Raw genomic sequence first — 16,120 nt, forward strand, 5'->3', positions numbered from 1 at the left:
ACATTTATAATCAAGGCCCCAAACTAGTTGAAATATGTAAAAATGTATCTTAAGACCATAAAATTTGCTCAGTTACTCATTCACATTTAAGTGTCTTGAAACAGACTTTTACAATAAATGGAATTTTTGATCATAGAAAAAATAATTTCTCAAGGTAAATTGCTCATTAAAAAAATTGCCATTTTGTGGTCAAGAAAGTAAATAAATAAATGCTACTATTAATGTATATTATTGTGAATAAACCATCAAAATTTTATTTCATTTATTTTAGTTCTTTCCATATAAATATATATATAATTACAATTAGACATAGTCATTAAATAAAAATTAGTATTAGAATGCTCTAAATGAGATATCTTTTTCCTACATTTATGTGAATTATTTATCCTGACATTTTGCAGCTTTCAAGCGCACATGTTGTCGATGCCAAAAGACCTATTATGTAAATGTGGATGGAGATTATGTACGAGATGAAGAATGTGACTTTCATTGGGGTCGTTTGTGGAAAAGGCGAGGTAAGTAACTTTACATAAAATGAAACTGCTTTCTATATATTTAAAATAATTAGCAAAACAAAATTAACAGCCCTCCAGCCCCAAATATTATACTCATTGTATCACTTTTTATTTCATATGAATGCTCATAACATAAAGATATATATTCATTTGTTGCCTGCCATCTGTCTTCCTCTGTTTTTAAAAGAAATCTCTAAGATATTACTTACTGTACTGTATATTCTATATGGAGAAAAACAATGATCATTTTCCAATTTCAACCACTTTAGTGTTCTCACCACTTTTTATTTTATATAAAAACTCATAATTTCCAGGCACATTGTCAGTGATGCACTTTCCTCCAATCTTTAATTTTTGAAAGAATTTTCTTCCCCAAAGTTACTACATTGTATGGGTTAAAAAGAAATGTTAACAGTCTTACTGTGCTGTTTTCACCAATTTTTTTTTTGTATGACCCCTAAATACATCACCAATGAATGCTTTCTCAACAACATTACCTTAATTTTTTTCCACCGATTTTTTTTAAACCCTAATTTATTTTGTCATTTTTCGTGCAGAGTATGATGTCTTTTTAACAAGATAAATAAGATTTTTCTTCAAATGCAGTGAATGAAGTTCTCAACTGTTTATTGTAAATTACTCTTTATTCTTGCTTAAGTGCATAGTTAAAATATTGGTTCAAAAAGTATTTTGTATACAATTATGAGATTTGGATGCAGATGAATGAATGTTCATTAAAATTATGCTTATCTGTATGATAAGCATAATTTTATATTCTTAAACTTAATATTTGAAATTTCCTTTCAAGACTCAGTGCTGTTGAAATTCCTTTCTGATGGGATTTGCTTTCTCTCTGTAGTGGACCTTAGTGCCTAACATTTTACTGTAATCTGACTTTGGTATCATTTAATATCTCATTTGCAGTGACCTTCACTTTTACCTTCCAATTCATCTCCTTCAAATCCAAAATTCAACCAACCACATTTTAGCCCTTTCTCCTAAATTTTAAAAGAAAACAGAAAACTGATATATCATCCATTTTGCCTCAAATGTATGCATATGTGTGTGGAAATGGGGCTCAGTTTGTGTTAACTCTCTGTTTCTCATGTTCTTTGAATGACGACATAAGGTTGTTCATTTGGACCCATTCACAAGTAATCATCATAAAATGACAGAAAGTCAGACATTGATTAGTTTGTTTAAATAACCAATCAAAATGTTTCATGTTCATTATGTACTTATTTTGTTAAGGGAACCATAAATATAAAATTAATCATAAAAGATTCAATTAAAGTTATACATAATAAGTATACTTCTGAGTAAAACTTAAAATGAAAAATTATTATAAAATGTGAAATTAATTCTAAATTTGAATAATTAATTTTCTATTATTTCTTTTTTAATTTAACAATTCATGCATGTACATTTATTAAGATTTAAAAATTGTAATACTGTATTTTTATTTTTAATTTGTAGTTGCTGGCAATCTTGAGAGTCGCTACACATGTTGTCAAGGAGATTCTGAATCAGATGGTTGCTGTGTTGGGACAGTAAGAATCCTCAAATTTCTGAAATTTTTAAATTTAAAAATTAAACGTGGCAAGCATAGTAAATGCCATAATTGAAAGTGTTGGAGATTTGTAAATAAATAAATAATATTCTGTTTTCCTAGGTAGTAGAGCAACACACTTTTAACTTCTTTACATGGACATTGAACCACTTTTACAACTACCAGCAATTTTCAACTTGTCTATTTGACACTTTACATTGAAAAAAGGATGTCTTATAATTTTTTTCAGCCCTTGCATAATTTACCACCTTTAGCCTTTAATTAATGTTAGATGTTTCAATTTGTATATTCTTTTTCTCCAATTCCTATTAGGGTCATGTATTTGAAGGCTCAGAAACGCATGCACTGAAGGGGTTTGTAAAAACTCTACCAAAAACTCCACCTGCAGATAAATATTATGGAATTTATGCTTTAGATTGTGAAATGGTGAGTAATTGTATACTTTTTCGTGTGTATAAAAAAATTGATATTTTAATTTCTAGTGCATAAATTTTTATTATCACACATTTTTATTTAAATTAATTTTTATGACTGTGTGGCTTGATTTGTTTAAATTTAATTTCAGTGTTATACAACTGCTGGTGTAGAATTAACAAGAGTCTCTGTTATCGATCCAGATCTGAAAACAGTATATGAAACCTTTGTGAAACCTCATAATAAAGTTCTTGATTATAATACAAGGTATATTACTTTGACATGTCATTATTTCTGATTCTTGGATTGGATTTCATTAAAAGTCATTCTACTAATGTTTTAATTTCATCATTTATTTGTGATTTTATTACTTTTGTATTAAATTTGTTTTGTTTCTCATCACTATTAAAGGATATTTAATATAAATTATTAATTATAGGTTTCTAAATTGTAAACCATTTAACTTGGCCAAACAAGTATTGAGAGATGAATTAATTTATGAATAGTTTAGAAACAAGAATTCAACTATTGCTTTTAGTTTAAGAACAACTGTGTATTAATACATTATTGTATTAATAATTTATTATACAAATGTGCATTCATCAGTAGATGCATATGATGCTTTAGAGCTGCACCTCATTAAGGTTTTTTTTTTCTTTTCTTTTTTTCTTAATCTTTTTTGTTTTGAAATCATCTTATAGAACACATACTGTTTTTCCTTTTATATCATCACATACATGAGGATTAAGTTTATTGCCATTGAATGATGACAAAAACACATAATTGAATATGAAGTTTTAAAAAGATAATTGGTTTTATTTTCAAATTACTTGAAAGTATAAAGAATTTACTTAGATCTTAGACAAAATAATAATTTGAAAGAAATAATAGAGCATTTGTTGAAACATGTTTTTAGTCTTGAATATGTTACAAATTTTAACTATTTTATTTTTTTATTTTTCAGACAGTTACCTTTAAAAAAACTTTACATCTAACTTATTTGTAAAGGAAAGTGACATTTGATTAATCTAGAAATTTAAGATTAGAGCACAATGTCTATATAATAAAATGCCTACAAATCTTAAATGTGCTGAAATTTAGTGATTTGATTCAGTTAAGTAAAAGAAATTGTCCGAAATATCACGTTAAAAAGATGAGACCAGTAACATGTAACATATTATGCTTTTTTAATAAATTGTAAATTTGACAGAATTCATTAAAATCATCATTTGATCACACAGTTTTGAAACCTTAAGGGGAAAAAAAATCTGCAAATTTTATTAGAGAATGTATATTTCACATTATCTTAAAATTTTTTATTTGATTGTTTCAAACCTTTGTTAAAACTTTTTTATGTGCTAGATATCTAAGAGATTTAAGATAGTGTTTAATATTAATGTCCAAAACTATATATTAAAATTAATTTATTTTTCTCTTTTAAGTTCTTATTTCAGTTGTTAATGCACTCCTTAAATATAGATTACACAATATATGGAATCATATACAAATTGATTAAATTATTTTCTTTTCATGCTGAGAAAGAGAAACTTCAGTTCTTCCTGAATATATTTATCACAAAATTTTAATTTTATGACACATTCATGCTTCAAGAAATTAATTATTAATTCGAAAATAAACTTTTTCTTGGACATCAAGTAGCTGATAAGTGTTCAGTTCTCCTTTACTGTTTTCTGGTAAAATAAATAAAGGAATCATATTGAAATTAGAATAATTTTTTACAATTATTATTTGCAACAAAAAAAAATTACTGTACCAAGAAATATACAAAAATATGCACTTATTAATTTACAAATTGACTAGAATGTAAACAGAAAATTTCTTTGAAGTAAAACTATTTTGCTATGAAAAAAATTTTGTGAGTGAAAAATACCAAAATTTCTGACAATATTTTTGATTAACCAGAAAGTTTTTTATATGAATATTTTTAAATCTAAATTTATATAACAATTTTAAGTAATGTATACTGAAAAGTAACCATGTTGCATACATATATATATACTGATAAGTAATGCAAATTAAAAATTAATAAATCTGCATTTGGTCTGACAGCATTTCTGAAATAAAATTATGCAGTTTATTATTTATTAATTTTGTTTATTTATAATGTTCTACATTTATTAATTGAAACTTCACAAGCTTAAAGTTGACTTCTTAAATTCCTGTTTTAGACATCCCTCAAAATCTGATTGCATAGAAAGAACACTCATTTTTATAACTTCTTAGGAAGCAGGATCTTTTTTTTTTAACTAAGAAAAAAGGTTTATAATTTGGAATCAATTGAATAGATTACCTCAGAAAGAATGAAAATTTTTTACTTCAGTATATTTCAGAGAAATATCTGACTGTTTGATTGACTTAGCAATCATGATGGCAATATTCTGGTTAGAGGATTAATGATGTGCTGATAAATTTTTATTCACCCAACATGTTAAAATTTTATTTTTCTCAAAAAAAAAATCATTTTAAACTGCATAGTTGTAAAGTTAAATCATCACAATTTATGTTGAAATCTGCATTTTTCCTAATCCAGGTTTAGTGGTATCACTGAAGATAACTTGAAGAATGTCAGAACTACCATTCGTGATGTTCAAGCTGTTCTTCTATGTATGTTCAATGATAAAACTATACTAATAGGCCACAGTTTGGAAAGTGATTTGAAAGCTTTAAAGGTAAAAATGACATCAGTTTTGTTTACTTAATTATCAATAAAGTGGGATTTATTAAAAATTGTCAATAATTTGGCTAAGGTTTTTCTAAAACTGTTTTCTATTTCCTTTAGATATTTCATAAGACTGTTGTTGACACCTCAGTTGTGTTCCCTCATAAAATGGGCTTGCCATTTAAAAGAGCATTAAGAACATTGACTGTAGAAAAGTTGAATAAAATAATACAAAATGATGGTAAGTTTTACATTGTTTGCTGACCATGATTATAAGCTCTTAGTGTCCTTTTGTTTAATATATCTTGATTTCATACATATAAAAGAGAGGAAAGAACTATGTATATTATTAACTGTGAACAATAGGTCAAGGATTTCACATTATGAATAAGATTAAACTCTAAAGAATATTGAATGGTTCTAAAAGCAGGGGGATCTGTAATTTGTTGTACGGTTATATTCTTTGATTGTTGTTTAGAATTGCATCCACTAAATTTCTCCAGTATTTTCAAATCAACAGCACTTTGATCATTTGGAACAGATAAGAAAATATTTCTTAGAGTTGCCATTCTAAAATTTGGCAAATGCATTTACTTTATTGGAAAAAATATATTGTTTCTTAGTTGATACCATGAATTTTGAAGGGATGTACTCTAAGAATGTGAATAACTTTTAATTTTTCAGTAAGCTTAATTGCTTTCAAAATGTTTAATTGCTGATCATTGTCTAAAAAATTGGTTTCGGTTTGATGTGTATGCAGATAACCCAAAACTGTAATATTATAATTAATTTTAAACAAAATAATAAAAAAATGACAAAGTACAATCAATGTCCTATCCAATATTTAATAATTGGATAGGACAATTTTTTTTTAAATTATGAAGCACCTCATTATTTTAGAATTATAAAATAACTTAATATAAAACTTGAAAATGCTGATTAATTAGGAATATTATGAAAATAATGTTCCGAAATTGAATTAAACTATAGCTTTTATAGTTGAAAAGAAAGCAGAAAATTAAATAATGTTTAAAATACTGTAAAAATAATCTTGAAAGCTCAGAGGGACCCCTTTGATAAATGTGTAATTTGCCTATTTGATAATCCTTCTCTATGTTTTTGTATAGGTGATATTTAGTGTATTTGCATGTTATCAATGAAAATTCTCTATTCCTTAATGTTTTCAGAATTTGATTAAATAATTGTAATTGAATTGTTTAATTGAATTTTAGTTCCTGATTCCATTTTGTCTTAATGCAGTGAATTTAAAAGAAAATTTCCATTATTTTTTATGAAAATGAATTATAAATTAAAGATTAAAAAGAACAGATGATAATTAAAAGTGTCTTATGTTTTAATTCCCAAATAAAAGTATGTTTTACATCAATATGGAGCTTTGAATAGAGAGTGTGTTAATAATCAATATGTAAATTGTAAGTTTTGTTGTATTTGCTTTCAGTGGGCGGCCATGACAGTTGTGAGGATGCAGTTTCTTGTATGGAATTGATGCTGTGGAAGGTGAAGGAAGATTTGAAAGGCAGCAGATGATAAAAAAAAATAATAATAAAAGTGACTCAAATCATTTCTGACTCAGGAAAGATATTTATGTTTTGCAAGCTTGTGTTTTAATCATACATTGCTCTTTTTTGTCTGTTTGCCATCTCATGAACAATCATTGAAAATCGCTAGTAAATGTAAAAAAAACGGACAACTGTTTTTACTTTTATTAATTTCATATTTGTAATTTTGAAATGAAATGCTTATGTAATATATTTAGTTTCCTTTTTGAGTTATGTGTTCAGAGGACATAAGTTGTGAATTTTGAGTTATTTATAGACTTCTCAAAATAAGCAATTTTGTTTATATTATTAAAAATTTTGTGATAAAAAGAAACAAGAATATTGATTAGGGACAGTTTATTACTTCATTAAAGATTTTGGATTTAAGTTTCATTTATTTTTTCTTTCCTGTTTTGTCATATCTTAAAAAAAATATATATATTTCCCTTTATGTTGTTGTCATTTGATAATGGTGAAGATGAGCTCTGTTCTTCCATTATTATTAATTTAGCGCCCAATAATTTTGTTTAAAAAAATTCTGCTAACTTTCCCACCATGTTTAAAAAATGAAAACTGTGTTGGTTACTATTTGTTTCGTGATACACTTTCTCCAATACATTGAAATAATTATTTGTCCAATTTTATCATGGCAACATCTTTCTTTATTTCCCTTCTTTCCCCTCATTGCATGTGCTTTGTTCTTGGTGATTTTTATTTACTGAATTTGGATTTTTTTTTAAACTCTTCTCAAATTGTAACAAGGAATAATATTTATATATATTTATTTGTTGCCTTCTAAATATCCCAAAATTATATTTGTTCTAACAGACAATATAAAAATTGTTTGCATTTTTGCTTCTTTCTAAATAAGTTTTTTTTTTTTTTTTTTTTTTTTTTTTTTTTTAAACTGTGTATACAATATTTTTTTTATGTAAAAAAATTAGGTTTGTATGGTTTTTCATTGTGAAAATAATGTTAAAAAAAAGAACTCAGTTAAATGCTATGTTGTAATTAACTTTTTTCTTTGTGTGATTGTTTTCTTAAACCAAAATAAAGCAGTATATGTGTAATATCAAAATATGTCCAATTATAATAATTATTTTTGTTTTCAGCCATGAAATTTTTGAATTAAAATGTAAAATTTAAATTCACTGCAACTGTTTACTAATCTCGGTGATTTATAAATGTTTTTGTTCCTGTTTGATCAAATAAAAATCTTCAAAAATAATTTTCTTGCCTTTTTTTTTTTTTATAAATTTATTAAAAAAATCTTTTTGGATTTAAATTTGATTCTTATTTATAATGCTGTGTGATTTATATGATGTAATGTCTATTATGTGGATTTGTGTATTAATGTGTTCTTTTTTGTTAATATATAATCAAAAGAATTCACTATTCAATTTATCAAATTTTGAATGCCATTACTTTCTCTTTAAAGCTTAGATATTCTGTCTAATAAAATTATTTCGAATGCCATTTCATATGATTTGCTATTTGGATTGCATTTCATACTAATAATTTTTTTTCTTCCTTATTATACATAATGAGCTTATAATGTAACTATTATGTTTTTCAGTATTAATGCTTTGACCAGGATGTATTTAAAGAATTGTATACTTTTACTTTATATGCTCCATTGATTTTATTTATGTTTTAATTATAGTTCTACTCTTCTATTTCTGTTTCACAACTTATATACAAAGTATAGATGGTAATGAACAGTGATTATTTAAATTGTTATATAATTGTTTCTTAAAATATTTCATTGACACTTTATTATTCTTTACTTATTGAAAATTATTCTGCATTTTGCTTCTTTCATTTTTATTTGCTCAATTATTTTTTTTCCTCAATTTTGTTGGTAGTTGTTACTCAATTTCTTATTAAAAGAAATAAAGCCAACACTTGCTTGTGTTTCTTTCCTAATGTAAAATATTTTCAAGATCTTTGTCATCAAGATATAACTAATGATAAATTATTTTATTATTTATGTAAGGCAAATGAAATTATTTCAGAGACATAAGTGAAAAATTATGCATATTTTTTATTTTTATGAATCCCCCCCCCCCATTAAGTACATTTCTGGAAAGAAAAATTTCTTTTTAAGTTTATAATATTATTTGTACTTGCAGACAATATGCAGTCAGATCTCTATATATTAAACTTAAAGATTTCTTGGAAAAAATTCGTTATTTATAAATTTAGTTATATTAAAACCATAATATGCTTAAATAAATATTTCAAAGTTGAGTTTATTATTAGTAAAAACAAATATGCTTAGTAATTTTTGGGGGTGAAGACAATATGAAAGAATTGAATTATTATAAGAATAGATTTATTTATAGGAACATACAATAATTTTTCATTTAATAACATACTATATATCAATAATTTTTTGTATTGTATTTGTCGAAATTTCATACTTTTTTGACTATGTCGTTATTTATCCCCTCCCACCTTTTTTTTACATTGTTTGTTAAACTGAATTTTTCTTTCATGCTTTTAAGATTTCTGCTTTTTGAAAACATTAAATAGAAGAAATATAAAACTAAACTTAATTTAGAGTAAAAATTTTAATTCAAATTCAGAAAGACTTGTGCAACAGAAACTAAAAAGGACATTTAACTTTTATCACTTTTCTGTAAACAGCTTTCTTTCATATTTATTTATATTTCATAAGAATATTTGCTGTTATCATCAATAGTTATACATAAATTTGTATGCATTTTTTAAAATTCTATATATAGAAATTATATTCATTATAAGGAAAAAGAACTTTTTTCTGTTAAAAGTTTAAGATTTCTGAAAAAATTGTTAAATGTTAAGGGACAGATGATGTTTCAAAATAGAAAGTAACTCATAAACTAAATAATTCAATAAATTGCATTTGTTTCAATTTTTAGTACGTCTTGTTTCTGTAGTAAGTATTAAGATTAAAATAATTCTCAAATTAAATCCTTTTGCTATATTCATTTTTTATTATATGCTTTATTTATTTATTTATATATTTTTTTTATTCTGAAAAGGCAAAAAACGGGTCTAAAAAGATCCATTTTCTTGAGATTTTCAATGTTTACCATTCATTCATTCTTATAAAATTTCCATAATTTATGAGAGAAAGTCTAAGATGCTCAAACATGAATGTTCTATTATTTTTCTGTATGGTTGAGCTTCAACATTTTAAAAATGATGTATTCTGAGTGTAAATATGTATTAATATTTTTGGATTATTAGAATACATAATTCAAACTGAAAAATACACACAAAAGAAAAAGCCCTGTTTTGTTGAGACAAATATTTGTGTAACTATCTTGTTATTTTCTATTGTTATGGAAAGATTATTCTGGTACTTCCAAAGATTATTTCTGTGTGTCCTGTATTTGTAAATGTATGTGTGGAATAAAAGTTAACCAAAAATCATTGCTGATTCATTCAAAATGAAGCACCAACAGATTGCTTTCAAGCAATCTTGTACATTACTACATTAAACACATTTTTTAAGATTTTCAAGAATTAACTTTTTTTGGTGAATTTTTGAAATTGTTTACTTTAATTCCAATTGTATAACCTGATCACTCCCCGATTTGAATAATATCATATTTGTAAGAGACTGCCGAAAAAGTAAATCGGCGACCACAAGATACCTTTGATAATCATGAATAATATCCAGAGATGATACTAATAACAAAATTTATAACAACATGTTTAGGCATTTTGTAATCCTTGCCAGTTTACTTAAAAATGTTCTTTTTTTAATAAGTGAGCAATCTATTTTTATATTTCAACATATTTTTAACTTAACCCTTTAAAGGGCTATTTTTTTCTAGTCATATTATGTTAAAATATTTTTAGGCGTGAAATTAGAATAAGAAAAGGGATTCATTTAGCTTATAAGATAAATTTAATTTGATTCATTAATTAATTTGGTTAATTAATAATTAAGTAACAAATCAAGACACATCATTTTGTCTGAGATAAAGAACTGAAGCATTTAAGTTTCTGTCTTTCTAAAAAAGTGTGTCAGAACTTATGCCAACCTACATAATTTTATACAAAGATTGATAAATTTGGTGGGAAGCATACTTCCCACGGCCCTAGAAAGAATTAATCAACATATCAAAGATTTATTTATTTTAGTAATATATGTGTGTGTGAGAGTGTGTGTTTTAATATGTATAATGTGAAGAAAATGAGTAACATAATAATATACTTGTGAAATTCACCTAATTATTAATTAACGATTTCCATACTTACAAATATAAGCATTAAATTGTTATGAAAGATTTTAAAGAAATAGTAAAAAATCTATGTATTTAAAATAATTAGGAAAAACAATGAACCAGGATGAATTAAATCGCTTGTCGGATTTTGCTAATTTTTGTTTTATAGGAAACTTAGTGGCCTCTAGGTATATTATCGAAGGTTGACTGTAATTCACACCTCCCATTTTCAAGAAAAATTGAAAACACGTTACTTCACTGCGCATTCCTATGGATAAAAACCTCAATAGAATTTCCAATCACAACGAATGCACCTATTTCTAATAGTTTTGTTTTGTATGGATGCTGATATGAAGCAAAACGCCATCAATGGTCATCTACCCATTTCCTCTCCATTTCGAAAGATATTATAAAATAAACTTTGATACAGCGTTCAATTGCACGGCACAACTAATTTAGTTATGTTGACTAATTTTGATGAAATCAAAACAAAAGTACAATTACTTTCAATCATAACTATGCAGAAAGTATTGTAATCGTTAAAAAATTTGTACTCGAGATTGTGATAGATCTCTACGTTTCAGACCCTCCCCCTTCCCATCGTATTCGAAAAACACATTTTGGGAAAATGTCCTGTCTCTCTGAGACAAAGATAACTCATAGACGCTTTGAGCTAGACGGTTGAAAATCGATTTACGGTCTTTACACCAAATTTGCAGATTTCTATAAAATTTTGAGTAAAATCTGTTCAAAGGAAGCTCGGCTGTCCGGCTGTTCGAATATATTTAACACGATAACTACAAAACGAAGAGAGCTAGGTAGATAAAGATTCGTTACACAGGTTTAACATCTATAATATAGACGACACATGTCAAATTTTGAGACAAATTCTACTATAGGTTGATTGTCTGCCGGTCTGTACTTTCAGAAACACATAAACGTAATAGTTCAAAAACGCAATGACTTAAATATATGAAATTTATTATGGGATTTTGTGGCAAGTGCAGTTTTGTGTCAAATCGTTGTTTCAGTAGGTTGAGAGAAACTTGTCTAAAACATAAATTCGATTTCCGGTTACTGCTAACGGCGTGCCAGGGATGAATCGCCAACTAACTCGCCAAGGATGAAGCGATAAATTCGTAAAAATGTTAAATTCACTTCAAAAGTTATGATTTCGTAATTATTGTACACCAATGCCATGGAAGTTGCTCACTAGGATATCGAATTTATTAAAGAGTCTTGAAGAAAATTTAGAGAGACAATTCCCGTGAATTTTAGTTATATTCGCTCAGATTGTTTGGTTGTGCTTACAAAGTGGTGAAAGTAAGTGAAATTAAAATTGGCGAAATTGGTACCGTTATTGAAGTTGGGGGGGGGGTCTGTTTTATTTTCTAATATCTCTCGAAAATAGAGGTGGAGGATGCAGATGATCTTGGTGGCATAGCTAGAGATTGTGAGCATTCATACGAAATAAAATTGGCCGATATCGGTAGGTTAGATATTTTATTTAGAAGTTGCAATTGGCGAATTCTGTCAAAGTTTTTCTCAATAGACGACGTACAATTTGTGGTGGATGGCCGAGCTTCGTGAAAAAAAAAATCGGCAAAACAGAGAATAATGACAACGGGCATATGATTATTTTGACATAGTGTGTCCTTAGAGGAGAGGGAGGATCTGCTCTTACCAAAGAGACGGTCATAGTCTTAAAAATTGATTGTTGGCATATCAAAATACACTATAGCCTTGTTTATATGGTTTAGTTCTGTGGTGACAAGGTAACATGCTGTAAAAAAATAAAAAGACGATACACATTTAAGTAATGCTTGAAAATGGATATGGTTGAGAAAAAAGAAACTTTGATTTCATAAGAAATTCATGTGGCAGTTAGTGGGATAGATCTTATATGAAAACAAAATTCTTGGAATCCGCTACAATATTGTTACGGAACTTCCTCCACTAGGTCCGTAAAGTCAACGGGATCGCTTGTAGTAGGGGTATGGTATAACACAATCAACAGGCCTCATTAACAAACAACGATTTTATTAACACGAAGAAACGAATACACAAATAACAAATACACAACCGAGAAGTACACAAACAACACACAGTAGTACAATACAACAAACTGCAGCCCACAAGTTGTAATCGGAAGCGAACAATAATCACAACAGCATACAAAGCGGCTTGACAGAATTCAGCAGAAAGAGAGAATCTACGTAGCTACTCTCTATGTCACTCCAGACGCCTGCGATTCTCTACTGTCTCCTTGCTTTAGCTGTATCCAACTGCCGACTCACTACTACACGACTGGCTACGTGACACACGATCCGGTGCTGTTTCTATAATAAACGCCAGAATTCGGCACACAACTCAATGCAGCAAACGCTTGAGCTTCACACAACGTCTGCACTTCGCTGGACTGATCCAACTATTCCGCCATTGATTCGCTATGCGACTCTAAACCTCTCGACGACTCTATACACGACTGCCTTCGGCTTAAACTGTCGGCCTTTTATAGTCTCCGGAACAGTGCAGAGAATGTTCTGGAATAACCAAGCATATCTTGGTTCCTATGACTTTTATCGCCAAAATTCTTGAAGTATCTATTTTGTCGTCGAAATCACCAAAATTATCGCCAAGCTTGGGGTCAATAAATCTGGCATCCGATCAGCATCGAATAGAGCTGATTGTAAAACGGTGTTTCTTACAATGGATCTATCTATTCAACATTACAAATTCATAACAATATTTATGGCTGAAGGAATGCTCCCTTGAGTTTGTCAATTATTTTAAATATATATATGATGAGTTAACAGCTGGTCACCAAAGGCAGCTGGTATAACATTAAAAATTATTGTTTTACCGAACCTGTCAAGTGGAATATTGGTATAATCGGCTAATGGATAATTAAAATTCCATTATAACATATATAAGTGATTGATCATACTTAAATTAATGATAATTCTATGTGTATATACGTGATAATCCTAATATTTTGTAAATAAATAGATAGATTTTTTACAAACTTGTAATATTTTTGACAATTACGATGATAGCATTTCGCTTAATTCTCTTACCCGTGACTTTCGGCAGATGCATAGTCTGATATCCAAAGAAAAATGTACAATCTGCTGTATAATTCAAATATAAACAGTGAATTAGGATAAATGATAAATGATGGTAGAGAGCAGAGATGTAAAATGAAATTATTTTTTATTTATATATAGGACTTCATGGGATCAGGCACCTAATTTAGGCGCAAACCTAGTCACCTCCCTACACACACATAAAAATAACTACTTATAAACAGTAAATTAGGCAGCTTATTGATCAACGACCATCCGTGAGTGTACATGTTTATAGCTGAGCAATTAATTTATTAAATATGCTTATCATGACTTAAAATCTTGTCTCCTCTTGCGAATTATGACTACATTAATCAATGGGCAGATGACTTTCTTCCAGTTGATAGAGATGACAAATATTTTACGAACGAGTATTATGTAAGCACTATCAAAAAATTACAAATACCAGTGATCAATACTTTTCAAAGAGAGGTGTGCTTCAAATTCTTGATATGATTTTTCCTGGTGATATTTCGATTACAGGTCCTGAATCACGATAGAAAATAACAATCGACATGGTCTGCCCAATTAAAGCTAAGGAACAAGAATTCAGTCATGCACAGGGAAAGACATTTACACACTGACGCACGTTTCAGGAAAAGTCTCCCTCTCCCCCAATTGTTGTTGTGGGAGTTACTGGTAACAAGCAGAGAGTTTCTCATTTCACAAAGAGCCCTGTGAGCGCTTTCAGTCTGGAGCATTTCTCCCTCTTTCCCCGCACTTAATTTTTCGAGGTTCTTTCATGTCTATTCATTTTACCGACAATTTGCCGAAAGCTTCTGTGGTGGAGGGGGAGTAATGTGGTGACGCTTTATAAGCCGGATAACAGCTACGAGACATGAGTAATTACTTTTGTCTTATGGTCCTGTTACTTGGCTACGAACCATAAGGTTCTAAGTTCGATCTTCGCTTATAACTAATCGCAACACTTCCAATCGATCTCTACCGGCGAGAATGGTCTTACATTGGGTTAGAGGGCAAGTTTACGACCGTATCCGTAAAAGCAACTGCCGTCGGAACGGGACTTTAAACCGAAGCTCTCCTGAAACCATGCTTGATGATGACTATTACTGCAAACAATAAGCTGCTTATCTCATTGTGCATCAAACAGATTTTTTTCGCACTCAAACTTTCATATAAAAATATTTATTTATTTAAAAGGTTTCTGCATATACTCAATGCTGCAAATAAATCCCATATGTGACATCCCTTAAATGGATGTAAAGCCATAATTACTGTCATATATTTAATATTTTTCCAGGACTGAAACGATTTAATATTCAAATAATTAAATTGTTTGTGCCCGGTTAGTATGAGGATTCCGCTGCCCCCGAAAGAATGCCCAGTTTTTTTTAATAGATGTATGACAGATGTTTTAAATCCTTTTAAAAATAAAAGTGATATTTTAAATAAATTGTCACTGATAAATTTCTCATCATAGATATTTGAAGAAATCTAAATGTTGGCATAAGGTATACATCAGTAATATGGTTGCCAGTGTGGTAAAGAAAGCAGTTTGGTTTATTAAAATTTCTGAGTTTTTATTATAATATTAATTTTATTTTCAGAATAAGGTAAATTTTTTGTTAGGGAAAAAATTATAATATTCAAATTAAAAGGATTTATTTTAACTAATTCTTGTTCTTTTTTTTTCAATAAACTATTTTTTTTTTAAATATAGGTCAAGTATTAGAAACCTAATTCATAGAAGATGAACGTTAAATTTGTTGGAATCAGACGTTCTTCCTGTTGGTTTCGTGTAAAAGTTTGGATGAAATAAGATATCATCTTAGTCTTAGGCCATGGTTTAAAATAATGAAGTTCATCCCAAAATATCATTCATATGAATTTAAAAAAGGATAGATAATTTAGCTTATACAGAATTAATCAAGTGCGTAATTTAAATTTCCTTTAATTTAAGTTGTGAGAATTAAAGTAATTCAGAAATAATAATTTAAAAAAAAAAAAGAAAGAAATGTTGGAACGATAGTATGACTTAGCTTTAATAATTTTTAAATATTTTTATAGATGCCAACT

At 28.1% G+C, this 16,120-nt stretch overlaps 1 protein-coding gene across 1 annotated transcript in view; it reads left to right on the plus strand.

Annotated features, from left to right (window-relative positions):
• LOC129966641 (RNA exonuclease 1 homolog) overlaps positions 1-7,558 on the plus strand; it is a 33,618-nt gene extending 26,060 nt beyond the window's left edge. Inside the window, exons 9-15 of the mRNA XM_056081141.1 lie at positions 402-515; positions 1,992-2,065; positions 2,398-2,511; positions 2,651-2,766; positions 5,051-5,189; positions 5,300-5,420; positions 6,639-7,558. Of these exons, the coding sequence (XP_055937116.1) occupies positions 402-515; positions 1,992-2,065; positions 2,398-2,511; positions 2,651-2,766; positions 5,051-5,189; positions 5,300-5,420; positions 6,639-6,727 (767 nt within the window). The 3' untranslated portion in view covers positions 6,728-7,558. The remainder of the gene's footprint in view (positions 1-401; positions 516-1,991; positions 2,066-2,397; positions 2,512-2,650; positions 2,767-5,050; positions 5,190-5,299; positions 5,421-6,638) is intronic.
• The last annotated feature ends 8,562 nt before the right edge of the window (positions 7,559-16,120 follow it).

Source organism: Argiope bruennichi, chromosome 4 (assembly GCF_947563725.1).
Source record: "Argiope bruennichi chromosome 4, qqArgBrue1.1, whole genome shotgun sequence".
Taxonomy (NCBI): domain Eukaryota; kingdom Metazoa; phylum Arthropoda; class Arachnida; order Araneae; family Araneidae; genus Argiope; species Argiope bruennichi.